At 39.8% G+C, this 27649-nt stretch overlaps 3 protein-coding genes and 1 long non-coding RNA gene across 4 annotated transcripts; 2 read left to right on the top strand and 2 right to left on the bottom strand.

Moving 5' to 3' along the window:
• Positions 1-10956: 10956 nt before the first annotated feature.
• LOC145555179 (uncharacterized) lies at positions 10957-12443 on the bottom strand. The gene is made up of 3 exons (XR_014091272.1): positions 12374-12443; positions 12041-12295; positions 10957-11505 (listed from the first exon to the last, which is right to left on the bottom strand). It is a non-coding gene; the product is annotated as an uncharacterized LOC145555179 (long non-coding RNA).
• A 139-nt stretch (positions 12444-12582) lies between these two features.
• LOC145554992 (ras-specific guanine nucleotide-releasing factor 2-like) lies at positions 12583-13671 on the bottom strand. The gene is made up of 3 exons (XM_081615993.1): positions 13449-13671; positions 13275-13354; positions 12583-13188 (listed from the first exon to the last, which is right to left on the bottom strand). Exons 1-3 carry the CDS (start codon positions 13644-13646, stop codon positions 13029-13031), a joined length of 438 nt encoding a protein of 145 aa, XP_081472119.1. The 5' UTR covers positions 13647-13671; the 3' UTR covers positions 12583-13028.
• Positions 13672-21571: 7900 nt separating this feature from the next.
• LOC145555149 (uncharacterized) lies at positions 21572-26376 on the top strand. Its single transcript, XM_081616535.1, has 9 exons — positions 21572-23724; positions 23824-23883; positions 23964-23999; positions 24098-24158; positions 24245-24351; positions 24447-24719; positions 24815-24908; positions 25090-25157; positions 25241-26376. The coding sequence occupies exons 1-9, from the start codon at positions 23647-23649 to the stop codon at positions 25538-25540; spliced, it is 1077 nt and encodes a 358-aa protein (XP_081472661.1). The 5' UTR covers positions 21572-23646; the 3' UTR covers positions 25541-26376.
• A 105-nt stretch (positions 26377-26481) lies between these two features.
• Positions 26482-27639, top strand: LOC145555150 (uncharacterized). Its single transcript, XM_081616536.1, has 4 exons — positions 26482-26919; positions 27007-27141; positions 27227-27289; positions 27376-27639. Exons 1-4 carry the CDS (start codon positions 26794-26796, stop codon positions 27631-27633), a joined length of 582 nt encoding a protein of 193 aa, XP_081472662.1. The 5' UTR covers positions 26482-26793; the 3' UTR covers positions 27634-27639.
• The last annotated feature ends 10 nt before the right edge of the window (positions 27640-27649 follow it).

The following is a 27649-nucleotide window of genomic DNA, read 5'->3' as shown; positions in this document are numbered from 1 at the left end:
AGGACTTTCCACATGATGTCCAGGCTGCTGGAGCAAAGATGGCCGATAACTGCTGCACTGTCTGACCCAGCATTGACGCCACCAGGAAAACTCTACCTTGATCTTAAGCCCCAGCAGGGGGATGTTATGGAGGAGGTCAGCAAGGCTCTTGAGCCATTTGAAGAAGCAGCAATGCAAGACTATGTTACTGTTAGGTCTGGAAACCTAGAACAGTCATGAAACACAGACACAAATGAGAGAGGAGACGTGAATAAGGTTTTACTGGCGAGGAGAGCAACAGAAAGGAGATCTCAGTTACAGTCAGTTTTCTACGACTCTGAGTCTCTTCCTGTGCGCTGCTTCTTTTAATAGAGATTATGGTGCCCTGGTTACACAGATTGAGACTGGCTAAAGGGGTGGGGGACAGTGCAGTCTAAATCACATTCCAGTTAACACAAAAACAATCAGAACTCTGTGCATTGAGCCGCGGTTCGTTCAATCAATCAATCAATCAATCAATCAATCAATCAATCAATCAATCAATCAATCAATCAATCAATCAAATTTATTTATATAGCACATTTCAGCAGCAAGGCATTTCAAGGTGCTTTACATCATTAAAATAAAAACAGCATGTTACATTGAATAAACAGTGAGAAAGAGATTTTGAAAAATAAAAGATAAAAAAAAATAAAAACATTAAAACCCGCGCCCCTTTAAGGAATTCAGTTAAACACCATTTAACTGGGACTCTAACCCTCTGGGACTTTAGTCAAAAACACTGTTTGACAAGGACTCCAACCTCTAGGTTTTTAGTTGAAACGCCGTCAACTGGGACTCTAACCCCCGTAGGACTTAAGTTAAACTGGGCCGTTTTCTGGGGGGCTTTATATCATTTAAACGTAAACAGTGTGACAGAGATATAAAAAGAAATCAATAAATAGATAAAAAGTACAGATAAAAACATTGAAGACATCAAAACCCCAGAACAGACCAGAACCAGAAGATCTGAGGGGTCTAAACAGTTGGTACAGCAATAACAGATCTTTAATGTATTGTGGTGCTAAACTGTTCTGTGATTTATAATCTAACAACAGTATTTTAAAGTCTATTCTCTGAGCTACAGGGAGCCAGTGTAGGGACTTTAAAACTGGTGTTATGTGCTCTATCTTCCTGGTTTTAGTGAGAACCCGAGCAGCAGCTTTATTTGTTAGTCAGACCTGTGAAGACGGTGTTGCAGTAATCAATGCGGCTAAAGATAAACGCATGGATGAGTTTCTCTAGATTGTGCTGAGACATAAGTCCTCTAATCCTAGAGATTCTTCAGGTGATAGAAGGCCGACTTTGTGACTGTCTTAGTGTGGCTTTGAAGGTTCAGGTCAGAGTCCATCACTACTCCCAGGTTTCGAGGTGATCGCTGGTTTTAGTTATAATAACTGAAGCTGTGCATTGACTCTAGTTCGCTCCTCTTTAAGTCCAAAGATAATAACATCAGTTTTGTTTCTGTTCAGCTGGAGAAAGTTTTGGCACATCCACACATTGATCTGTTCTAAGCATCTTGGATAGGTTCAGAGTCACCTGCTGACATTGTGATGTAGAGCTGTGTATCATCCGCATAGTTATGGTAGCCGATCTTGTTTCCTGTTATAACCTGAGCTAGTGGGAGCATATAAATATTGAAAAGGAGGGGTCTTAGGATTGAACCTTGGGGTACCCCACATGTGACCTTTGACCTCTGATGAGAAATTTCCGATTGAAACAAAGAATTCCCTGTTCTTTATGTAAGATTCAAACCAGTTGAGAGTCCGACTCAAGTCTCCAGTCGATTCAGTAAAATGTCGTGGTCAACGGTGTCGAAAGCTGCACTTAGGTCCAACAGAACCAGCACTGTTGTTCTCCCACAGTCTTTATTTATATGGATATCATTGAACACTTTGACTAGGCCAGTCTCCGTGTTGTGGTGAGCACGAAAACCAGACTTGAAGGAGTCAAAGAGGTTAATTAATGTTAGCAAGTTATTTAATTGTTTAAAAACTGCTTTTTCAATAATTTTGCTGATGAATGGGAGGTTGGAGATCGGCCTGTAATTCTGTAGTAGTGATTTGTCCAGATTGTTCTTTTTTATCAGTGGTTTGATAACTGCTGAATTCAAAGCCTGGGGGAAAACACCTGAAGAGAGCGATGAGTTTACTATTTGGATCAGATTATTGGCAACAACAAGCAGAACTTTCTTAGAGAAATGTGTGGGTAGGACCTCCAGACGGCAGGAACCGGAGCTTAATTGACTTATAACTTATTGACGGAAGGCGGAGACGGACTGCGGATGGGTTGATCAACTTCACAATTTCATAAGGACCAATAAAACGAGGGGAGAGTTTCTTGGACATAGCTTTTAATGGGATGTCCTTGGTAGACAACCAAACCTTATCTCCAGGAGAGTAGCCTGGGGCTGGTCTTCTCCTCCTGACGTCAATAAAGACGTCGGTTTTCTTCAGCCGTTCTGTTCAGAGCCAAGACTGTTTGGGTCCATATGGACCGGCAGCGGCGAATGTGATGCTGAAGCGAAGTTACAGCAATGTCCTTCTCGTCCGCAGGAAAAAGGGGAGGCTGGTATCCTAATGATACTTCAAATGGGGAGCGGCCCGTAGCAGCAGAGACATGCAAGTTATGTGCATACTTGTGAGAAAATGGCACCAGTCAGAGGGATTATTGGAGGTGAGGCATCTCAAGGCGGACTTCAGTTCCTGGTTCATCCGCTCGGTCTGGCCATTAGACTGCGGGTGATATCCAGAGGTTAAAGAAATCTTTGCTTCAAGTGCAGAACAAAATGTTTCCAAACCTGAGATGTAAATTGAGGACCCCGGTCAGACAGGATTTCTTGCGGGATCCCATGAAGGCGAAAACATGTTTCACGAGGAGCTGGGCAGTTTGCAGGGCAGACGGGAGCTTTTTTAAAGGAACCAAATGACAAGACTTAGAGAATCGATCTACTATTGTAAGGATGGTGGTCATACCTAGAGAGACCGGTAGTCCAGTGATGAAGTCCACGGCGATGTCAGACCATGGACGTCTGGGAATAGATAATGGCCTTAAGAGACCAGATGGGGGTAAGTGAGAAGCCTTGTTTCGGGCACAAACTGGACAAGAGAGGACGTACTCCCTAACATCTTTATGGAGGGACGACCACCAAAATCTCCGCGAGACCAGAGCAATCGTTCGGCTAATACCGGGATGAGCAGAGAATTTAACCGAATGCATCCAGCTTATCAATCTGCTTCTGATACTGGAAGGAACATACATTCTATTCTCCGGGCCAGTGCCAGGGTCAGGTTCAGACTGTTGAGCCTGTTTAACCAGGTCCTCAATTTCCCAAGTCACCGTGGCCACCGAACAACTGGGTGGAAGGATAGAGGTGGGAACCTTCACCGAGTCGTCTGGGGAATGGATTCTGGACAGGGCATCCGGTTTGACATTACGGAATCCAGGCCGGTACGAGATGGTTAGATTGAAACGAGAGAAAAATAAGGACCACCGGGACTGACGGGGGTTTAATCTTTTTGCTGATTGTATATATGCCAGGTTCCTATGATCTGTCCACACCAGAACTGGATGAGAGGCACCCTCCAACCAGTGTCGCCATTCTTCGAGAGCCAGCTTAATGGCCAGCAGTTCCCTGTCCCCCACATCATAGTTCCTTTTGGCTGGAGACAGTCTACAGGAAAAAAAAGCACATGGGTGAGTCTTGTCAAAATCAGAGAATTGTGAAAGTACAGCCCCAACTCCAGTGTCAGAGGCGTCCACCTCCACAACAAACTGCTTATCTGGGTCAGGTTAAATTAGGATGGGAGCACTGGCAAACATGTTCTTAAGCCGACTGAACGCAGCATCTGCTTCTGGCGTCCAGGTGAATGGGATCTTGACTGAAGTGAGAGCAGTTAATGGTTGGGCTATTTGACTGTAATTCTTAATGAAGTGACGGCAAAAGTTAGCGAAACCCAGGAAGCTCTGCAGTTGTTTTCTAGTTTGAGGAATGGGCCAACTTAACACCACCTGAATCTTCTCCTCCGCCGGTTTCACCTGTCCGCCCTCCAGCACAAACCCTAAGAAGGTCACAGAGGGTTGATGGAATTCGCACTTCTTTGCCTTGACAAAAAGCTTGTTTTCCAAAAGGCGCTGAAGGACAAGGCGGGCATGTTTCTTGTGTTCATCAAGGTTCTTAGAGTAGATCAAAATGTCATCCAAATACACAAATACAAACACATTTATAAAGTCTCTTAGGACATCATTTATGAGTGCTTGAAAGCAGGCTGGGGCATTTGTCAGACCAAACGGCATAACAAGATATTCAAAATGTCCTAATGGTCTCTTGAATGCTGTTTTCCATTCATTTCCTTCTCGAATGCGGAGGAGATGATATGCATTTCTAAGATCCAACTTAGAAAAAATGATCGCACCGTGAACTGGTTCAAATGCCGAGGAGAGGAGTGGCAGAGGATACATGTTCTTTACTGTTATTTGGTTCAACCCTCGGTAGTCTATGCACGGTCTTAGTGAACCATCTTTTTTCCCCTGCCCCTAACGGGGAAGATGAGGGGCGAATTAAGCCAGCCTTTTGCGATTCCTTTATATATCTCTCCAACGTTTGCCTCTCAGGCTTGGAAATGTTATATAATTTTACATAGTTTTTATATAGATACATTGTTTTGTTTTATTTATTTTTATCTACTTTTACTTGTTACATTTTATTTGTTTCTGTCACAGTTTTTTTTTACTATTGTACGGTGTCCTTGAGTGCCAGAAAGGCGCCTTTGAAATAAAATGTATTATTATTATTATTATTATTATTATTATTATTATTATTATTATTATTATTATAAGCGATTGTTTGGCAGAGGGGCTCCTGGAAGCAGGTCAATGGCGCAGTCGTACGGGCGGCGAGGAGGTAGAGACAGCGCTCTGGACTTACTGAACATGGAACTCAGATCGTGATAATCGTCCGGAACAGATGACAAATCTGGAGGGTCTGCCTCCTGCAGGTTCGCTGGTGGGGCACCTGGAGAAACAGTGGAGCGGAGACATAATGAGTGGCAGTAAACAAACCAGGACTCAATCTTAGCTTCGGACCAGTTAATGTGTGGGTTATGTAATTGCAACCAGTAAAATCCCAGGACTATAGGTGAACTAGCAACAGAGAAAACATAAAAGGTGATCGTTTCTTGATGATTACCTGAAACCAGAAGTTTTACGGGTTTGGTCTGATGAGTTATTTGTTGTAGATTCTTTCCATCGAGGGCAGACACTCTGAGCGGCGTGGGTAATCTAACGGTGTCAATAATCATCTGACGGGCTAAATTGGCGTCTATGAGACTACGCTCACAGCCGGAATCGACCAGAGCCGACAGTGTTATGGTTTGGTCGAGATACTGGAGTGTAATGGGTAACAAAAGGCGAGGAGTTTTTTCTTCTTCGAGGTAGTCCGCCAGCCTCCTCACTTCTACTGACAGACTCTGGCTTTTACTCGAAGGGAGCATGATGCAATGAAGTGTCCTGAACCACCACAATAGAGACAGAAGTTTGATCTAATGCGTCTCTGCCTCTCCCCATATATCAATTAGTCATGGCCATCAATCAATCATCTGATTAAAATTTGACAGAAGGGTGTCTATATAGTCTCTCTGACACCTTGGATTAATAGAAACGTTATAATTGCTACGTTTGATCATCAGAATTTGTCCTGTTGGATTGTGAATTATACTCTTGTATTCCCTACAGGTGATTTTTTTTGGCTTGTTTCTCTAAATTTCATTCCACCCCACCCTCTCTCTTGGCTGCTGCTTTCTGATTGGTCCACACCCAATTGGTTGAGGTTAGGGTGTGGAGCATGTGTGGAGCATTCTTTGTCCACCAGAGGGGGCTGAGAGGCATTTCTCCTGGAGGGTGTGTCCATGCATGTATGCAGTCTCTCTGTATACCAACAGAATTTACATATTGTCATCTTAAAATGATAAGTTCTGTCATATTTTGCCATTTTTTTGTTTCTTTTTAAACAGAAGTCAGCAAAGTTATTGACAAAAAAATTCTCAGCAATAGCCCTGATCCTGTTCTGCAACCCTAATTCCACGTTGCCCACATGATGTCTTTTCTTTTCTTGGCTTTACTATTAATGAACATAACACAGGAAAACAGATAAATTCAAATACATTTGAGCTATCTGTTCCCAGATTTACACTTATTTCCAATCAAATTCAGTATATGGGAGGTCACAGCGCAGCTTGACCTTGACTTGGTGTCTAGGAGATTGTTTCTAAAAATAGAGGAAAGTGAGGACCAGACTTCTTCTGTTAATTCAGGTCAGATGGGGAGAAAAAAAAATCCCTAATCGATCCAATATTTTAAAAATGAGCCAATCATGTCAGACCCAACTTTCACCCACAGCGTTTATATCTTAACATTTGCAGTGCAGACTGGAGGACACATAATGTTTGGGTCAGTGGTGATATTATTATTATTAATAGATCAGTTGAGGGACATTAGGTGCCAAGACCAAAGCCCCTCCTGGCTAATAGATACAGAATCATTCTGGCCAGAAATTCATAAGGTCAACACAAAGTTAAAAAGAGATGGAAAATGGATATGGGGAAAATCATGTGACCCAAGAACTTGGCAGGACATCAAAAGTTTAAAACTCAACTGTTCAGAGTAGTTTGCTAAAGTTTACTAAAGTTTTTTTTTTCATTAACATAAACTCTTGTTTGGTAAGAAAAGCGTGTTACGATTATAATCAGCTTCTAATAGATTCTGTCAATTTAAACACAAATATGACACAGGCACTCATTTAACAATCGTGTTCACAGAAACTCTAGATTTAAAATGTTTTTAAATATACACCGCAAATTCAAAAGTGTTACATGTTTTGGTGTTAGTAGACTGTGCCAAATCAGAGTTAATTTTACTCTAATAGAGTCACATTCTGTTTATGTAACTCTGGGTGTATATTAGTTAAAATCCAGTGTTAAAGTGTTTCTGTATCAAATCTAGAGGTGTTAAAATAGAATCAATAACTCTTTACTTCTGAACTCTGAACTCCACCAGCGGCTCTAACACTGAAGGAGTTTTTTCACTGACTCTGCCCCAGAATCACAGATTCCCACCAAAGTGAAGCGACAGAAGCCAAGTCATTTCAGGACTATTTACTTTCCACCTGTCTGAGGTGTTTACCATGCTTGATAAGTAATTTTTTTCTGGGATGGTTTATAACTATTATTTTGAGTTGAGCTCAACCTGTAGGATAGACGTCACGTTTGCCACATGGCTCAGTGTAGTATATTTAGCTTAGCATGCCGAATGTTAGTGGAGTACAAGCATTGGAAAAAATCAAGCCGGTGAACATTCAATCAAATTATTGGCTAACTTGAACAGATCCATAAAAATCTGAAGTATGTTTATTTATGATGTTGAATGTTTACATGCGTATTGGTCAGATTTATCAACCTTTCTGATTGATTTTTTTCCTTTAAAAATATGTAAAAGCCTTTTTCACGTTGAGAGCATTATTGCCGCTGTTGTGTCTTATATACGTTTTGCAGCATGATTTATTCATTTTATTGCCTTTATATATATATATATATATATATATATATATATATATATATATATATGTATATATATATATATATATATATATATATATATATATATATATATATATATATTAGAACCAGTCTGGGTGAGGATGAATCGCCAGTCGTCAGCCTAATCTCCCTTTCCCAATCCTTCCATGGATTCTTCGAAGATTCAAGCTCCAAAAATGATTATGTCAGTGTTAATATCTCTTAAACTCTTCATTTATGCAATTGGTGATTGTTGTTAGAGTTGTAGTAAAACTGTATTCCTTCGTTCCATTCCTCATTGTTAATTCTTTTGTTTGTTTTTAAATCACTGCATAATCTTGCCCCGGCTTACCTCTCTGAGCTTCTTCACCCCTATGTACCTTATCGGTCTCTCAGGTCAGCAGGTCAGCTGCTCTTGGAGGTACCAAGATCCAGGAGGAAGCTCAGAGGGGACAGGGCTTTCTCTGTCATAGGTCCTAAGTTATGGAATGACTTGCCTTTGCAGGTCAGAGAGGCCCCTTCACTGTCCACTTTTGAAGTTCGTCTTAAAACCCATTTATTTTACTTGGCTTTTAACTCCTGCGGGATCTAGTTTTAGAGTGTATGTTTTTGTTTTAAACTGTAATATTTTTTTTTTTTTTTTTTATTATGCTGTGTTTTAATGTACAGCACTTTGTATCAGCTGTGGTTGTTTTAAAGTGCTTTATAAATGAAGTTGGTATGGTATGGTATGGTATTGTTATGTTTTTTGTTTGTTATGAGAGACCGACACTGGCTGTCCTATTCAGAAACTAAAGACTGTCTAATGCATTAGAGGAGCATGTTGGCGTCTCCGGCCAAACGTCACGAACAGCCTAACAACCTGAAGACAGTCTGTTAGAGAGTGGACATCTCTTTGGTGGAGTGCAGAGAGGAACTGTCTCTTATCAACATAAACATAAACTGGATAAGAAATTATGGATCTGATTATCAGGTTGGTCTGTTATGTACTGTGATATCCAGCAATCTACCTGTTCAGCAATCTACCTGTTGAAAAATGTACTCTATCATATTACATGAACTGCTTGCTTCACTTTCTTCTCCTTGTACTTTGAACAATTTCATGCATATGGTATTGAAGAAAAATGTACTAAGCATACTGATTTTTGTATTGCACAGCTGATATGTTAGACCTTTTAATAAACATTATGTGAATGAAAGCAATATGTGAAATATGCACATTAGTCCACATTGTAATATGTTTTGTAATTATGGTGCACGTTTTGAAATAAATGCATTTGAGAAAATAATTGCCTCTTTATTAAATGTTTATTTTCCAAAGAATTTTTAAAAGTTCAAAACAATAAAGTACCTACTTAATATTACTTACACATAACTCTTAAGAAGTTAAAGAAGTACTCTGTAAGAGTTAATATTAAGATCTAACACTGAATTAGTGTTAGTAAATGTTAAATTATTAACTCCAACAGATTTGATATCTGACACTTAATAAGAGTTAAGGTACTAACTCTCTAAAATGAGTTAAATTAACACTTTCTGGTGTGGACCCATATAGACACTTTAAAAGTGTTGAAATCAAATCTGACAGTGTTAATCTGGGCCTCCTGGATTTGCTGTGTATCAGCTAATGGAGACTCTCTGTCAGAGAAACGAAAGGAGGAGTGCAACATACCTGGATGAAAGCTGCTGCCTTCTGACTGAAGGTTGCTGAAAACCAGCTTTTGAGTCTCCTCTGTCGTTGGCTCCGCCCCTCCGCCCCCGCCCTCTCCAAACTCTACTCCACTTGTGGGAATACAAATTGAGGGCCAATTGCAAGTTAAGACACACTTATAAACCAGTGAAGGCAGAGATCTCCTGCAAACAGAGTCATTATTAACTTTGATGGCTCTAATGTCACCATCTGGTTTGACCTTCACATTTACATATGATCTCTTCCAGTGGCGCAAAAAGTGGGTATGCAGCGCATGTGATGCATAGGTGCACTGCACCAGAGGAGGCATCAGAACCCCATTTGGAGGGGGTGTCGCCCCGACGATGTCTTCGCATACCCTTCAGTTCGCCCTTACGCTCCTTCACCTCGCGCACATGACAGGGTAAATGTAGCAAGTTTTACCTTCTTCATCTCTGGGGGGGCAGAGCGAGTGTTTGTTTTCTACGCTCCTTCACCCCTTCACCCTGACATACCTTCCTTTGGGCGAGGGGAGGTAGCTATCTATGTTTTCGCATCCACGTGAATAATATGTAGTTGCGACCCTGATCTTTCCTATCTCCTTCAGTTGTCTCAAACTCTACTGTAGCTTCAGAAATAAAACTTGACTTTCACACGAGCGGAACTCTGACGCTGAAGGAGATTTTTGCATTTTTCCAACAATTCAAAACACTTTAATGTACGGAATTATTATTTCCATGTTCTTTTTACCTCAAGATGACATTTGCTGATCTTCTGTGTACGGAAAGCCAACAGTGCAAATACTAAGTATTGCCCTTTGATAATTTTTTTCTCATTTTGTTATATTGCAAAATCAACTTGTATTTAATGAAACTTTATGGTTAAGAAGTAGAAAATAAAGGATGGATGCGTTATTTTCTTTAATTATTCATTACAAAAATAATCCAGGAAGTGTCACTTTGGACAGAGCTTCCCTGGATTGTCACCCACAGCAACATGTTTTGGATGACGTTTGTAAGGAATGCATGTTTTGCTTTTTCCTAAAACTCAAAGGCCCAAATCTCATTTTTACAGACTGTGGCCATCTTTAGGTTTTCACAGAAAGTGAAGCTTTAATTTTTTCTTCTTCATCATCAATGATCTGCAACAACATTCATTTCCCTGAAAGTTTTATTTCAAGCCTTTAGAATGTAAATGTCTGTGCAATACACAAAAAAACAATTAAAAACAATACAAGTTGAATAAAAGTATGCAACAGTGAATGAAAACAAGCTGACTCTAATGTAAACAAGTTACAGAAGATTTCAGAAAGGAAAGAGGCAAAAATGAATCTAAAAAACAAGTCAGCTGCATCTACAAAAATAAACTGATAGTAATATATGCTATATTTATGCTACTAATAATTCTAGAACCTTGCAACATTCTTCTTAAAATTAATAGTGCAAACATGCCACTACAGAGTTACTCTTACAAGTTAAAGGTTTTAAAGATATAACATTAACAGGACTTATTTACAGTGATGACATTAGAGAAATATATGAACAGTGATGTTTTTCTTTAGGTGGTTTCAGGAGTTAATTCTCAAAACATATTGATCAGAAAAAATGTGTACAAAATTGTTAGCAATTCTAAACTAAAAGGAGACATGTTTAAGTTTGATAAAAGAGCTAAATGATCTAAAAGCCGCTTCAGAAAAAGAGGAACATGCAAAAAAATAAAAAAACAAACAGAATCTCATAACCATTCAGTTTGATCAGAAAGAGTAAATTTACAAGATTAGAAATGAAATTACAGCTGATGTTTCATGTGACCATAAACTCAGAGACAACAAGGTTCACTGTTTGACAAAATGTCATATTTAAAGTACTAGACAGGATTATGCTCATTCCAGCTCACATTATTATAAGGTTATTGAAACATGCATTAAGGAAATTCATTATTTTTGGGTGAGAACATCAGAATGCTCTCCTAAAATTTTTTTCATCATGTTACAATGTTATTTCATCATGAAAAACATAGCTGGAGTGTTGCCTTGATTCTCTCATGTGCATTTGAGAAATCCTTTAATCTCCATGGCAACCATTCAGCTGTGACAAAACGCCTGGGTGGACCAAGCCCTGCCTTCGAGGATGAAGCTCCTCCTTTGTGCTGCAGTTTTCAATCTTCTAAGTTTCCCCCTCACAGAGCAGCCTCTTCCTCTCCCTCCACTCAGCTCCTTCAGACTAGCCAGCAGCAATTGGCAAGCACCTGAGCAAACATCGAGCTTATTGTAGGAGCTACTTCTCAGTCTAAAGTTGGTAAAAACATTGTTAGACGGTTACTAGAGAAGCCATGTCATGATAATTTCCTGAAGGTAGAGTTTCAGAAAGAGCCATGGTTTTTAAAGAGACAGAGACCCAGTTTAAAGCCTTTATATATCGAATTTTTTAAAAAAGTAAGTCATAAATGTCATATACAGGATTTTTACATGAACTGAAGGTAACATAGTTACTTGATTGTGCTATAAAATGATTTGTGGTTAAAAAATACATAATACTGCACCTTTAATTTCCTGAATATTCGAGTCACACAGAGAAACAATATTAAAATGTGATTAATTAATGCAAAAATGGTTGTTTGATATAATATGAAGAAATAGCTGAACTTTGTGTTAAAGACAACAAAGACAAATCACAGAGTTACAGCAGAAACAGTCTGGTGCTGATGGTGTTTCTACACTCAAAGTTTTGAGAATATGGCAAGAAGTTGTTTCTGCGATACAGTTCAATAACTAGATAAATACCTTTGATCTCCATAAAACAAGGCGCATTGTCTACTGAGTTTCCCCTACTACACCTGCTGACCACCTGTGTGACATAAAAGCACCAGTTTTATTTAAAAGGTGGTGCTGTGAGCTGAGAGGTGTGAATCTGTGCAGTAGATGCAGGTTTCTGGTGTAAAATTAACCTGGAGGGACTCGAGGTTCGATCTTCAGTGAGAGCTCATACAGAGTATCTTCATCCATTACTACGGTCTTATCCAGCAGGAACTGAGTTACCTGGACATGAAGTAAAAACTGCTTGAAGAAAGAATTTTATTTTTTTAAATAAATAAATAATTATTAAAAAAGGCAAACCTTGGATTGGTGCTCTATCCTGTAAGGAGCCTGCTGAAACTGACGAATTTCCCGGATGATATGAGAGATCTGTAGGAGAAGAGATAGCAACAAAAAAGAGCTTTTGAATACCATTAAATCTTGATTTATAAAAACCATGATACATTTTTCTAAAAAATGCACAGAAAATAACACTTTCTTAAAGAGAAAAGTACTAGGTGTAAAAATAGATTCACATTTTAAAAAAAAGTTTTTCCATTCATCTTAATTTTTCAATAACTAGAACCTCCAGAGCAAATCTTGTAGACACAAATAAGAAAACAATCGACTGGGCATGTCTTATGCAAAACCTTTTTTATGCTTTGTGTCCATAATCATTTACTGATCCATTTTGTTTTTTGTTTGTTAGTGAACAGATGAAATTAGAAAAAGGCACAAAAAGTTTGTTTTAAAACGGCGTTACAATAAGAATATAATGTTTTTGTTGCCCCTCGCTAAATCTAAGACATAATTTGTGTCGATTCGGCAATTTTCATTGTTCTACCATATCCCCAAAAAACATTCATAGACATCATAAAATTGTAGAGAGTATAAACCTCTCTAAAATTATGGTAGTAATTGTTTTAATCTTCAGAAAATAAGCTGGCCCTTCATAAAATGTATTGACAATAAAAGCCTAACTGAGTTGTGTTTTGGGCTGTAGGACAGAAAGTCTCACCTTTCTCATCTTGGAGAAGTTGACCAGTCCGTCCTCGGTGAAGTTGGGCATTCCCTCCTCGATGAAGGCCAGGTCAGTCAGGTACATGCCGAGGTACGGCACACACGGAGGGTTGCAGCTACGCACAAGGAGGTAAAAATGATCTCATCGTGGTGTCAGCATCATTCTGTAGGGCAGAGCGTGAATGTCTGTGACTGTCGCTACTTTTTCAGCATCTCTCTGAGATTTTTGAACCTTCCCTCTGATGATACTATCTTCTGAAGCCGGTCCATCAGCGCCTTGGTCTGAAAACAAAAAAAACCAAAAGATAAATCGTAACATTGGAGGTTTTCTGTGTGTGTAAGGTAATGTTAGTACTGTGAGCTGATTCAGCTTAACCTGTTTGCAAACTTTAGCCCAGGTTTTCCTCAGCCTGTAGATGGCGCTGCAGTTGAGAGCAGAGGTGATCTCCAGCACGCCGTTGTAGTTGTTGAGGCAGCGACAGATGTTGGCCACAGCCAGCCACTTCTCTATGGATCCGGCCCGAGAGCCCACGTCGCTGTGGGCCATGATCTGAGACGCCACCAGGTTGCTCATCTGAGGAGATTTCACAGGAATCACAAGACAGAACAATCTGATCCGCTAAAACTGCTTTCCACTAACATTTTGATCCATTCTTACCATCATGCTGGTCTGATTCACAAAGCAAGAAGCAATAATTGTATAATTACTGGCACTAATTGTATAATATAAATCCCCCCAGTGTTTGTTGTTTAAAATAAATCAAAGCCACATGTGCCAAACTCCAGGCCCGTGGCCCAAATTCTGAATGCTGCAGGTATTTCTTTGGTCCTCTAGATGGCATGGAAAAGTTTTGGAATGTTTCCATGTCATGGTTCCCCCAAACAGCATTAACTTTGGACCTAGAAACCCTTATCAAACCTGCAGAAAATGTGGCAAAATATATAAACTCTAACTTGAAGAATGTTTTTCTCACTTTTATTCACAATTCTATATATCACAATAAGAACTAAATCAAAAAATGCGTGATAAATTAAAATAAGCTCAATAACCATTTGCATGATTTGTTGTTTTGTGTCTTTTCTCTTTCTACCAAAAACTGGATGACAAAAGACTTCAGTTTGGTGTTTTGGTCTCAAACAGAACTTTTTTTTGAAGGACAATTTTGTTTACAGAGATTTCATGATTCATTTTATTTGTTATTTATGGTGTTTTGTTTATTTGTTTTGAATATTTAAAATGTCTTCCAGTTCCAGTGTTAAATGTTCATTAGGGGCATGCCATAGCAATGCATAAGGAGAGCAGCAAGTCAGTACTGCCTCCATGCATTGCATGGCAGGCACCTATTGTTCTACACCTAATAGAACGCCTCTTTATTAGGGGCATGCCATAGCAATGCATAAGGAGAGCAGTACTGACTTGCGAAGCAAGTCAGTACTGCCTCCATGCATTGCATGGCAGGCACCTATTGTTCTACACCTAATAGAACGCCTCTTTATTAGGGGCATGCCATAGCAATGCATAAGGAGAGCAGTACTGACTTGCGAAGCAAGTCAGTACTGCCTCCATGCATTGCATGGCAGGCACCTATTGTTCTACACCTAATAGAATGTCTCTTTATTTATTTTTCTTCCATTACCGTTAATGCGGCTCGTACCGCTGCGTGCCCACCCACAAAAGTGGTATCAAATCGTGCGGCTCGATGCCGAGAAGGGAGCTATTATTTTTATTGGGGATTGGAGTTAAAATGATTACATAAATTAATAAAAACGAAAAAATTTGAGATTTTGTGTCTCACAGAATCAGTAATCTTTCTCTATGAAACACACACACAGGACTGTTTATGGCTGACTCAAAAACCCTTTTTAAATCCCCCTCACAGGCATAAATATCGCCCTATTGGTCTGAAAGTTGGTCATAACATAGATACACATGCCTGCTCATGTACAATGTTTACAAAAATTTGCTAGGGCTTATGCTTTTTGTCAGGGTCCTTCAGACTAACGCCTGGTGTCTCCCAAGTATAGAAACTGTGTCTGAAGAGGATTTTCCCGCTCTTTGGCTCTCACAGCTGCAGGGGATTAATTACCATAGCAACAGAACAGTGTCTGGAACTGCAGCTCCCCAGGACTGCACTGTAGGGTTTACTGGTATTTACAACTGCTTGTGTTTTCAGCATTATACTACTGATTCAAGACTATAACCATTACACATATGTCCCCCCATGTTAAAATCTGACATAAATAAGAATAAATAGTTGATGATAGTCTATGGACAGAAAATAACGTCGCTGCTCCTTTAAGGAACCAGCGGCACAGACGCAGCGCCTGCGATGCTACAGATCACAAACCTGACAGAGAGAGCAGAAGAGGATTCGTAGGAAAAGAGCGGTGATGCTCAGCAAGGCAGTTCATTAGCATTTGTACAAAAGTTAGCATTTCACTGTCTATGACTAGTGCACTAGCACTTTTACCTAAAGTTAGCTTTTACCTAATTTTCTCATTAATTAGACATGTTTAGTATACTGAATAGAGTAGTAAAATTAAAACAACATGGTCGTGTTGCTCCACATGCTACTGCCAGCATTTAAGCTAACATTAGCATATTGGCTAATTTTAGCTTATGCATCAATTCTAACATAATGAATGGTACAACTACAGTTTATTAAACATGCTTCTGCCTCTCCAAAGGTTATTGACTACGTTGCAGCTTTCTTTAGCATTAATGCTAATTTTTTAACATCATAGCGCTGCGTCAAAGCCGACGGGCACACTTTGGCATGCCCCTTTAAAATTTCTGCAGGAATTTTCTAGTTAGGGGCATGCCATAGCAATGCATAAGGAGAGCAGTACTGACTTGCGAAGCAAGTCAGTACTGCCTCCATGCATTGCATGGCAGGCACCTATTGTTCTACACCCAATAGAATGTCTCTATATTATTATTTATTATTCTTCCATCACCGTTAATGCGGCTCGTACCGCTGCGTGCCCACCCACAAAAGTGGTATCAAATCGTGCGGCTCGATGCCGAGAAGGGAGCTATTACTTTTATAGGGGATCGGACTTACAACGGCGACGTAAAAAGCGAAAAACGAGCGAAATTTCCAACTGCCGAACCCTAGAGTGTAACTGAAACCAACTGCCGCTTTTTTAGAGTGAGAAACAGGGTGGAATTATGACCCCAAAATAATTTTGAAATCGCTCTCATGGCCGCAAAACTTGTGCTATTGGTATGAAAGTTGGTCAGGAAATAGCACCGCATGTCTGCTCTGGTAAAATGTTTTCAAAATTTTTCTAGGGCTTACGGTTTTCTGTCCAGATGCTTCAGAGCAAAGTGATGGGACATGACCAACTGACGCTCCTCCTCAGTGTTTAATATGGGTTTTTGAACATTTACTGAGCTCACCACACACCATATTTCTCTCATCAGTGCAATTACTGTGAATGACCTACAGATATGAATCACGGGACTATCAGAGACGACAAGTAGCCCTCTCACACGATTCAAACGGTTTTTGGATCGGCATAACGGTTCCTGAACGGGAAGGGGTCGTTCAGACTGCTTTTTTCATTAAAAGTGACTGGGTGTTCTCAAAGTTACATGAAGTGTCTCACACACACAGCAGTTTTCAGAGGCTTGATCGCTATGGCAACTGCTGGTTTGGACTACAAGGCCTCTGTAGTTCTAAACATGGTGGAACACCTTAATACAGAGGGCAGAGCAGAAGGTCAGAACTACAACATGGCGGATCATTCAGTTATTACAGAGGAGGGCTGAGCTGGAATGTAGAGCTACTTGCTGTTTTGGGCATTATATTGGTGGATTAACCAAACCACTGTTACACATTGGATTAGTGTGTCTATTTAAAATGAAGCGTACTGAAAATTTCAAAATAAAAGCCCTGACATTTTTCACATCAGGTTATTGCTTTTTGGGCTTTATGGGACTGGTTTAAACAAACCAGAGTTGCACATTGAATTAGCGTGGTCATTAAAATGAAGCTTACTGAAAGTTTCAAATTAAAAGTCTGCCTATTCTTCTAGTGTTAGTGCACCGCCGAAGGCGGTGCAATAATATTACCCTTTTTTATGTTATTTATTTCTCAGGATAGTGAACTGCCTTGCGCAGCAAGGCAGTTCATTAACATTAGTACAAACATTAGCATTTGAGCCCCTTTGACTATATGCTTCACATGGTTTTCGGATCACTCTAAAGATCCTGAATAGGATGGAGATGTTTGGACTGCTTTGTTCAGATAAACTAACTGCTTCAAACCGTTAGAATCTGTTTATCCCTTTGTGTCTCACTCACACGATAGTTGAGCTGCTCTTTAGAACTACAATGACTGAAGGTCAGAACTACAACATGGCGGAACTCTCAAATAGCACATAGTGATGAGCTGGCATTTAGATCTGCTTGCTGTATGGGGCATTATATAGCTGGATTAACCAAACCACAGTTACACATTGGATTAGTGTGTAATCCACTGTAAATAAAAAAGCTATTGTAAAGCTGTTCTAAATAAAGCTTACTGAAAGTTTCAAAATAAAAGCCTTGACATTTTTCACATCAGGTCATTACTCTTTTGGCCTTTATGTGACTGGTTTAAACAACTACTGTAACACAATGAATTGGTGTGGTAGTTAAAAGACTCTAACTGAAAGTTTCAAAATAAAAGTCTGCATATTCCTCTCGTGTTAGTGCACCGCCGTAGGCGGTGCAATAATATAAGCTTTTTTTATGTTATTTATTTCTCAGGATAGTGAACTGCCTTGCGCAGCAAGGCTGTTCATTAACATTAGCACAAACATTAGCATTTCACTTCCTTTGACTAGTGTACTAGCACTTTTACCTATAGTTAGCTTTTAGCTAATTTTCTCATTAATTAGACATGTTTAGTATACTGAATGGAGTAGTAAAATTAAAACAACATGGTCCTGTTGCTCCACATGCTACTGCCAGCATTTAAGCTAACATTAGCATATTGGCTAATTTTAGCTTATGAATCAATTTTAACATAATGAATGGTACAAGTACAGCTTAGTCAACATGCTTCTGCCTCTCCACAGGTAATTGACTACATTGCAGCTTTCTTTAGCATTAATGCTAATTTTTAACATAAAAACACTGGCTCAAAGCCGACGGGCACACTTTGGCATGCCCCTTTAAAATTTCTGCAGGAATTTTCTAGTTATATATTTATTCTTCCGTCACCATTAATGCGGCTCGTACCGCTGCGTGCCCACCCACAAAAGTGGTATCAATCGTGCGTCTCGATGCCGAGAAGGGAGCTATTACTTTTATAGGGGATCGGAGTTACGACGGCGACGTAAAAAGCGAAAAACGAGCGAAATTTCCAACTGCCGAAACGTTAGAGTGTAACTGAAACCAACTGCCGCTTTTTAGAGTGAGAAACAGAGTGTAATTTTGACCCAAAAATAATTTTGAAATCGCTCTCATGGCCGCAAAACTTGTGCTATTGGTATGAAAGTTGGTCAGGAAATCGCACCGCATGTCTGCTCCGGTAAAATGTTTTCGAAATTTCTCTAGGGCTTACGGTTTTCTGTCCAGGTGCTTCAGAGCAAAGTGATGGGACATGACCAACTGACGCTCCCCCTCAGTGTTTAATATAGGTTTTTGAAAAATTACTGAGCTCACCACACACCATTTTTCTCTCATCAGTGCAATTATTGTGAATGACCTACAGATATGAATCACGGGACTATCAGAGACGACAAGTAGCCCTCTCATACGCTTCAAACGGCTTTTGGATCGGCCTAACGGTTCCCGAACGGGAAGGGGTCGTTCAGACTGCTTTTTTCATTAAAAGTGACTGGGTGTTCTCAAAGTTGCATGAAGTGTCTCTCACACACACACAGCAGTTGGCAGAGGCTTGATCGCTATGGTAACTGCTGGTTTGGCCTACAAGGTCTCTGTAGTTCTAAACATGGTGGAACACCTTAATACAGAGGGCAGAGCAGAAGGTCAGAACTACAACATGGGGGATCATTCAGTTATTACAGAGGAGGGCTGAGCTGGAATGTAGAGCTACTTGCTGTTTTTGGCATTATATTGGTGGATTAACCAAACCACTGTTACACAATGGATTAGTGTGTCTATTTAAAATGAAGCTTACTGAAAATTTCAAATAAAAGCCCTGACATTTTTCACATGAGGTTATTGGTCTTTTGGGCTTTTTGGGACTGGTTTAAACAAACCAGAGTTGCACATTGAATTAGCGTGGTCATTAAAATGAAGCTTACTGAAAGTTTCAAATTAAAAGTCTGCCTACTCCTCTAGTGTTAGTGCACCGCCGAAGGCGGTGCAATAATATTAGCCTTTTTTATGTTATTTGTTTCTCAGGATAGTGAACTGCCTTGCGCAGCAAGGCAGTTCATTAACATTAGCACAAACATTAGCATTTGAGCCCCCTAGACTACATGCTTCACACGGTTTTCGGATCACTCTAAAGATCCTGAATAGGATGGAAATGTTTGGACTGCTTTGTTCAGATAAACTAACTGCTTCAAACCGTTAGAATCTGTTTATCCCTTTGTGTCTCACTCACACGATAGTTGAGCTGCTCTTTAGAACTACAATGACTGAAGGTCAGAACTACAACATGGCGGAACTCTCAAATAGCACATAGGGATGAGCTGGCGTTTAGATCTGCTTGCTGTATGGGGCATTATATAGCTGGATTAACCAAACCACAGTTACACATTGGATTAGTGTGTAATCCACTGTAAATAAAAAAGCTATTGTAAAGCTATTGTAAATAAAGCTTACTGAAAGTTTCAAATAAAAGCCTTGAAATTTTTCACATCAAGTCATTACTCTTTTGGCCTTTATGTGACTGGTTTAACAAACTACTGTAACACAATGAATTGGTGTGGTAGTTAAAATGAAGTTTACTGAAAGTTTCAAAATAAAAGCCTTGACATTTTTCACATCAGGTATTTCCTCTTTTGTGCTTTATGTGACTGGTTTAAACAAACTACAGTAACACAATGAATTGGTGTGGTAGTTAAAAGACGCTAACTGAAAGTTTCAAAATAAAAGTCTGCATATTCCTCTCGTGTTAGTGCACCGCCATAGGCGGTGCAATAATATAAGCTTTTATTATGTTATTTATTTCTCAGGATAGTGAACTGCGTTGCTGCGCAAGGCAGTTCATTAACATTAGCACAAACATTAGCATTTCACTTCCTTTGACTAGTGTACTAGCACTTTTACCTAAAGTTAGCTATTAGCTAATTTTTTCATTTATTAGACATGTTTAGTATACTGAATGGAGTAGTAAAATTAAAACAACATGGTCCTGTTGCTCCACATGCTACTGCCAGCTTTTAGGCTAACATTAGCATATTGGCTAATTTTAGCTTATGCATTAATTTTAACATAATGAATGGTACAAGTACAGCTTAGTCAACATGCTTCTGCCTCTCCACAGGTTATTGACTACGTTGCAGCTTTCTTTAGCATTAATGCTAATTTTTAGCATCATAACGCTGCGTCAAAGTCGACGGGCACACTTTGGCATGCCCCTTTAAAATTTCTGCAGGAATTTTCTAGTTAGGGGCATGCCATAGCAATGCATAAGGAGAGCAGTACTGACTTGCGAAGCAAGTCAGTACTGCCTCCATGCATTGCATGGCAGGCACCTATTGTTCTACACCCAATAGAATGTCTGTATATTATTATTATTATTATAACATCTTCTTCCATTACCGTTAATGCGGCTCGTACCGCTGCGTGCCCACCCACAAAAGTGGTATCAAAACGTGCGGCTCGTACCCGAGAAGGGAGCTATTACTTTTATTGGGGATCGGAGTTACGACGGCGACGTAAAAAGCGAAAAACGAGCGAAATTTCCAACTGCCGAAACCCTAGAGTGTAACTGAAACCAACTGCCGCTTTTTAGAGTGAGGAACAGAGTGGAATTTTGACCCCAAAATAATTTTGAAATCGCTCTCCATCCTACAAAAATCATTCTATTGGTATGAAAGTTGGTCAGGAAATCGCACCGAATGCCTGCTCCTGTAAAATGTTTTCGAAATTTCTCTAGGGCTTACGGTTTTCTGTCAAGGTGCTTCAGAGTAAAGTGATGGGACAGCCTAACTGACGCTTCATCCCCAGCGTTTCATATAGGTTTTTGATTAATTACTGAGCTCTGTCTTGGTTTCAAGTTAGTGGACTGCCTTGCGAAGCAAGGCAGTACTTTTACCTCAGTCTTTCTTAAAATGAGCATTTTAGCTATTTTTGTTTTGGTTTCAGGTCAGTGGACTGCCTTGCGAAGCAAGGCAGTACATTTACCTCAGTCTTTCTTAAAATAAGCATTTTAGCTATTTTTGTTCTGTTCTTAGGTTGCTCTGGTCTATGCACTGTCTAGTGGACTGAAAATAAAATTCCCAAAAGAAAATAAAAACCATGTACTGCCTTGCAAGGCAGTACATTCACACCAGTCTTTCTTAAAATAAGCATTTTAGCTATTTTTGTTCTGTTCTTAGGTTGCTCTGGTCTATGCACTGTCTAGTGGACTGAAAATAAAATTCCCAAAAGAAAATAAAAACCATGTACTGCCTTGCAAGGCAGTACATTCACACCAGTCTTTCTTAAAATGAGCATTTTAAGATCATTTTAAGAAAGACTTAAGATGAGCTTAAGTATCATGTTAAGTCAGTAAAATGATTCTTAAGCAAGGCAGTACATTTGCACCAGTCTTTAAATAATAATAAACGCCCATAATAAAATAAGCATTTCAGCTATTTTTTTCCTCTCTGGGTTTGCTTTGTTTTTGTTGCCTTTTTAACATTTGTTGTTTTGCTAAGCTGACCCGTCAGCTGACCAGCAGACCAGTACTCATACTCGCTGGGAAATGTCAATCTCTGATTGGCTGACACGTAACATCTTGTATCTACGCCTGTGACGTAAGTTGCAAAAACTGCCCGTCAGCTGTGTTGACAGTCTCCTTATGTTTAAAAAAAAGATCTTTTGTTGCATTTTTTAAAATTGTTGTTTTGCTGAGCTGACTGGTCAGCTGAAGGACACGTCATACACGCTGGAAAATGCCAATCTCTGATTGGCTGACATGAATTCCCAAGCCGCTGAAGCTTCTGGAACTTTCTGGCACTCTCTGCTTCCGAGTCTGCTACGGTCAAGGTAAGACGTGTTTGTGTTTTCTCCATAAAATATAGTATTTTAATTTTTAATTTGATTAGAATATTATTGTAAATGCTTACAGTTGTTAGATTTAATGTGTTGTTTGAGACAGTTGGTCGATTTTAAAAGTTTAATTGCTGTGGAATATTTCGTTGTGGCTCTGATTCCGTACTTGCTAGCTTGATGGAACAGGATTTTTCTGGATTATTACGGGAAGCTAAATGTTTGTACGCCCACAAGACGCTAAAGAAAAAATTGCTGTGGTGTTTTTAATTATCATGTAATTTCTTTCGTATCTTTATATGTGATATATAGTCATATACCGGCATTATGTGAGATATTTTTCCACCTGGGAGGGTGCGGTTTTTATTTTGCTTTTGTTAGAAGCACAGCAGTGGGCAGATCCCAATGACTTCATACTACTGCGAGTCCACACCGATCGATGTTAGGGCGTCTGGTACATAATCAAAGCGTAGGTAGCTACGTTTCGCGAAGATAGCGGTTCGCAGTTGAAGCCTTTCGAGGGTTTTTGGGTGCGTTCACCCTGCAGCCTGAAGTGATCCAATTCTGATTTTTTGGTAATTACGAATTTTTTTATTTATTTTTTGCCCGGGCCGTTCACACTACCAGTAAATGCGACCTGTATGTGTTCTGCAGAGTGAACGGGCAAACGACCTGAAAGTGTCCCGCATGTGCAGTAGAGGGCGCAATAGCGTCCGCGTTCTCGGTGTTCCGCCAATCGCCATAAAAAGAAGAAGAGCTCAGTGTTTGCGGAAGTAAACATGGTTGCTAATGGTGGAGCATAGCTTACATATTTGAAGTTGTCTGACCGGAGCAGCATATTAACAGCTTAATCCTCATAGTCCTCATTTATTCATACAGTAAAAGACTTGGTTCATTTGGTTATAATTTTATTTTTTCAATTAACATATTTAAAACCCTTTAGATATATTTGTTTAATCTCTGCTTTTTCATTATATTTTGAACCAAGTTGTAAAATGTATAGATGTTTGCAACAGTTGTGAAAAGTATCTCGGTCCTGCTTACAAGCCTCAGAACTTCTAAAAAGTTTTTAAAAATTATTTAAAAAAATTTATTTTTACACCTCTTTTTTAATGGACATTTATTTTGCTTCTCATTACAGCTTTTCACTTGTGCGAGACTGAGATTTGGAAGTTTTCCACTGCTGCTTGCTGAGATCCTAACTTCTGCATCACCACACCATCAGCTTAATCCTTCTACATACATATAACTCTTAATCCTACACATACCTTATCTACATATTGAAATAAGTTTTTTGCACATAGTAACATTCACACATAGTCCTACAAATACTGTTTAATTTTAGATATTATTTGTAAATAACCAGCTTTCCCCCCCAGGTGTCTTTTTTTTTTTATTCTGGTCTTACAGGATGCCACGTCGAGGTCGTCGGTCCGAGTCTGCTAAGGTGAGATGGAGGAAGCTGGAGAGTGTGCCGGACGTCGCCAAGGTATATAAATTACACATCACATTAATTATTTTTGTCTAACAGTAGTTTTTACTGTAGTTTTGACTTTAAGCGTGATCATAATTGTTTCTGTGTTGACAGCCGGGGACATCAGCGCTCACGTCTCGGGCTTGGACCACCACCGAGTCTCCGCCGAAGAAGGTATTGCTACCATTTTACTTTCATTAACTTATTGTTAGATGATAAGTCATTTGCTTTACTCATTCCATTTATGTTTTTAGACGTCGCGACTGCTGGAGGGTGGCCTGCCCGACCAGGTAAGTTCATGACAAGTTCAGGATCATTTATTTACAATAACCTAATCCAGTTATATTTGTGGTTAATCTAAACATTTTTTTTAATTATTTTTTTGTAGATGTCGCCTGCCGTGGTCCGCCAGGAGGATCCCCGTGCGCCATCGACCTCTCCTGGGTCACGTATGTGTATAAAATTTGTGTTGTTTTGTTGTTAAATTTTCAGAGGCATAAAAGTCTAATCTTGATAATTGCATGTCTCTAAACAGGCCGTGGGACGGGGCGTCGCCATCGGGTGGAGACGTGGCCAGCTTCCCGGGTGACCAGACGGAGCTGCAAGTTGGTTCTGCCTTCTGCCGAGGCTCTGGAGAAGAAGGTACTTTTTTTTGCCAATTTCATATGCAAATCTTGGTTTGGATGATAAAATCAATCATCAAACTTTAATGGTTTTTCTTTCTTTTTTTTCTTCAGTTTGCTCTTTTGGTTGGTGATTCTCATCTGCGTGCTATCGTGGATGGGTATTCTACCATGCCAAAGGGCGACTTCTCCTTAGGGTTGCTTGCATCCCCTGGAGCCTCTGCGGAAGAGTTGCGGCTTGAGGTCCTGAATACACTTCTGCCTCGGTCCCCCGAGGTGATCTGTCTTCTGGCCCCAAGCAACAACTTGACCGCCAGCAGGACCTTCGTGGAGGCCGGACGGGACTTTGCCAGGTTGTTGCGTACTGTCTGCGAACTCTCTGCTAATGTAAGTATAAGTATACTGCATTTATTCATGATCAAATACATCTGAAAACTTGTCGTATGTTAATTTGGTTCTTTTATTTTCATTGAAATTGACAGGTGGTTGTTGTGGACTTTCCTCCACGACTTGTCGTGGACCAAAGTTCGCAACATCTGCTGCGGCAGGAGTATCGCCGTGTGGCTGCTCAGAGAAGTAAGTGATGGACTCAATTTGTGTTTATACTAAAACTTCAGCAAATTAACATTTTATGGTGTTCAGGGTTCAGATGAATAAAAAATTTACTTATTTTTCCTTTCGTATCTACTTTATCTCAAATTACTACATTGTTAGTGTGACGGACATTAAGAATTAATTTTTTTTTTTTTCTGTCCAGATGTTCGGTACCTGCCTGTTACTGAACATTTCCCGTTGAGCAGCCTGCACTTGTGGAGCAGGGATGGCGTAAGTTAAATAGATTTTTTTGTAATTTTCAAAATATTATTAATGGTGTACAGTATTTTATAAAATGTCTTTAACTGTTATAGGTTCACCTGAGCGACCATCCTGGGATGGAGGTCCTTGCTCAGTTGCTTCAGGCGGCGGTCTGCTCGCAACTTGAGTTAAGTGCACCGAAATCTCCAGCTCCCGTGACGTTGGCTCCTCCCCCTCCTGGGACGGCTTCCCCCCCTGCGGTGAGACGTCCCCTGCCCCGGCTGGTTGTGGTTGGTGAGGTGGCTGCTCCCCGTCGTTCGGACCCCTTCGACTGGACTGTGGTTGGTGGCCGGAAGGTACTGGATACATACTTAGTTGATTTAAGCAAAGTTTTTGCATGTTTAACTCTTTAAAAGTCCATGAATGTGTATATTTGTCTTTTTAACATGTCTGTTTTGTGATGGGGTACTAGCAAGAGTCTGCCTCCGAGTGTTCATTTCAACTTTTGTTTAAAGTGCTGATTAGAAACTACATTACTTTTTTATTTTATTTTTTATTTTTAATTGTGTTGAGAAGAAAAACTGGAAATATGCTAAAATAATTAAGCCTTTTTTTTCCCCAGAAGATCAGGTAAATCTTAAAAACCGGCATTTTGAAAATGTGAAAGGGAATTAGCTGGCAAACATAAAATATGAAGTGCTACATGACGTTCCTCTGTTATGTGAAATTTCACATCTTCAAAAAATAATTGGGCATTTTTCAAGAAACTTGGGAAAGTTGTCCAAGTAACTACGAAAAGAGCGACTATGACAAGTTGGACTGGAGTAACAGCAAAAATGGCGAGATTGTGATATTGATTGGTGTGACAGAAGTCTGTCAAACACATTTTGTAATATGTAGTTTAGTGGTTTATGAAATAAAATGTAGTTTATTGATGCCCAAGTGGAAATTGCTAAATTGCTGAAAAGGTAGTTTGTCCAGGGTGTTAATATTAGTAAATGGAAATGAAACCATACGCAATATAAAATTTATAGAAATGTATACATAACTGTTAAGTAGTTTAAATAATTTGATTAATTATAAAATGAATAAATGAAATAACTAGAGTATACATGAATTTTTATTAATCTATAAATGCGTCAAGAAAAAAACTTACACTCAGAGTTGGTTATTGTACATAAAGAATTATGTGACTAATAAATGTGCAGCATACAGGGGTGGTCTGTTTTTAACTGCAAGACAAAAAAGTGAAACTTGCAAAAAGAGTCTGAGGCACAGTGAAGATTGTGAAGATGATGATAACGATGATGGCATTTGTATTAGAAATCTAGAGAATTATAGGCATATAGGGTAAGATGAGGTCAAGACAGGCTTAGAGGCAGCTACTCAGAGATCAAAGCTAAGGAATGGCGGCGCTGCGCAGCATTAAGGAGTTGATCACCAGGGGATGAAGAAGAGCCACTCCCCAAGCAGCTAGTAAGCAGCATCCAGTTGTGGTGAGCTCCAGGAGTTAAGGTAGTAAACCTTTGTGAGCTCACACTAAAAAATAAAAAATTTTCAAACTTGAAATTTATGTAACTTGTGTATGTGAAATAACTGTGTTTCCAAATGAAAAAAGAATTTGTAACATTTCACCCTTAAAGTTGTGTAATTAAAATTACTATACATGTATACCCTGGACCCAGAGGGTTTGCTGCCACTGAAAATGATTTTTCAATGTTTACAGACATCGCGTGAGGTCCAGGATGGTGATGGCTGTCCACACATCACTGGGAGGATGGTTGACCATCAGGTACGCTTTTCTTCCCCTCAAAGCAAAACTTGTTGTGTCCTCAATGTACAAATGAATCTATTTTAAGCTATTTCTTTTATTTTATAGGGAGACCTGTTGGACTCTTCCATCCCCCCGAATCCTGTGTGGTTCAGCCCAGCGTTGCTGGAGGAGATGGACCGGATCGTTCCTGCGTCTGGCCGTGACGCTCCGCTACCTACATGTTCTCCGAAGGGGAAGAAGGTATTTTATTCTATTTTTTTAAATAACCATGTGATTTTGATGTGCCACAATTGGTTTTAAAAATTATATATATATTTTTTATTAGAAGGCGAGTCCGAGGCGTCGTCCAGTTTCTGATCCCTCCAAGCTGAGTCCGGTGGAGCAGCAGGTGTGACACCGTTTCAGAAAACATATCATAGATTTTAAGATGTATGTTCACTTTGCACCAAGTTGATGGCTTCTGTTGATTTATAGATGGAGGGAGCGCCGAGAGAGACCACCAGCCCAACTCGTCGCGAGGCACGGAGACCGGTCCCCCCGATGGACGTCGAGGCCCCTGCCGAGTCCTCTCCCGTGCCACCAGAGGACCATGTCCGGGATGGGAGCTGCCAGGTAACTCCTTCCTACCATCTCAGTCACAACAAATGGGTGGAACATTGTGACATGTGTAAAAAGTTGGCCTACGTGGTTCTGTGTATGACAAAGGTGCAAAACATCCCGTCACTCACATGAGGAAAACAGCTACAAA

The sequence above is a fragment of the Poecilia reticulata genome, chromosome 15, assembly GCF_904066995.2.
Source record: "Poecilia reticulata chromosome 15, P_reticulata-male-v2, whole genome shotgun sequence".
In the NCBI taxonomy this organism is placed as follows: Eukaryota; Metazoa; Chordata; class Actinopteri; order Cyprinodontiformes; family Poeciliidae; genus Poecilia; species Poecilia reticulata.
This window is presented reverse-complemented; position numbering and strand designations above follow the sequence as displayed.

Coding starts and splice junctions, on each gene's coding strand:
- LOC145554992 (XM_081615993.1), bottom strand. CDS start 13,646: ATGAGCAACCTGGTGGCGTCTCAGATCATGGCCCACAGCGACGTGGGC. Junction 13,355..13,448: donor GGGCTAAAGTTTGCAAACAG/GTTAAGCTGAAT, acceptor TTTTGTTTTCAG/ACCAAGGCGCTGATGGACCG. Junction 13,189..13,274: donor CTCAGAGAGATGCTGAAAAA/GTAGCGACAGTC, acceptor CCTTGTGCGTAG/CTGCAACCCTCCGTGTGTGC.
- LOC145555150 (XM_081616536.1), top strand. CDS start 26,794: ATGTATACCCTGGACCCAGAGGGTTTGCTGCCACTGAAAATGATTTTT. Junction 26,920..27,006: donor GGAGGATGGTTGACCATCAG/GTACGCTTTTCT, acceptor TTTATTTTATAG/GGAGACCTGTTGGACTCTTC. Junction 27,290..27,375: donor TGAGTCCGGTGGAGCAGCAG/GTGTGACACCGT, acceptor GTTGATTTATAG/ATGGAGGGAGCGCCGAGAGA.
- LOC145555149 (XM_081616535.1), top strand. CDS start 23,647: ATGCCACGTCGAGGTCGTCGGTCCGAGTCTGCTAAGGTGAGATGGAGG. Junction 23,725..23,823: donor GTGTGCCGGACGTCGCCAAG/GTATATAAATTA, acceptor CTGTGTTGACAG/CCGGGGACATCAGCGCTCAC. Junction 24,000..24,097: donor AGGGTGGCCTGCCCGACCAG/GTAAGTTCATGA, acceptor ATTTTTTTGTAG/ATGTCGCCTGCCGTGGTCCG.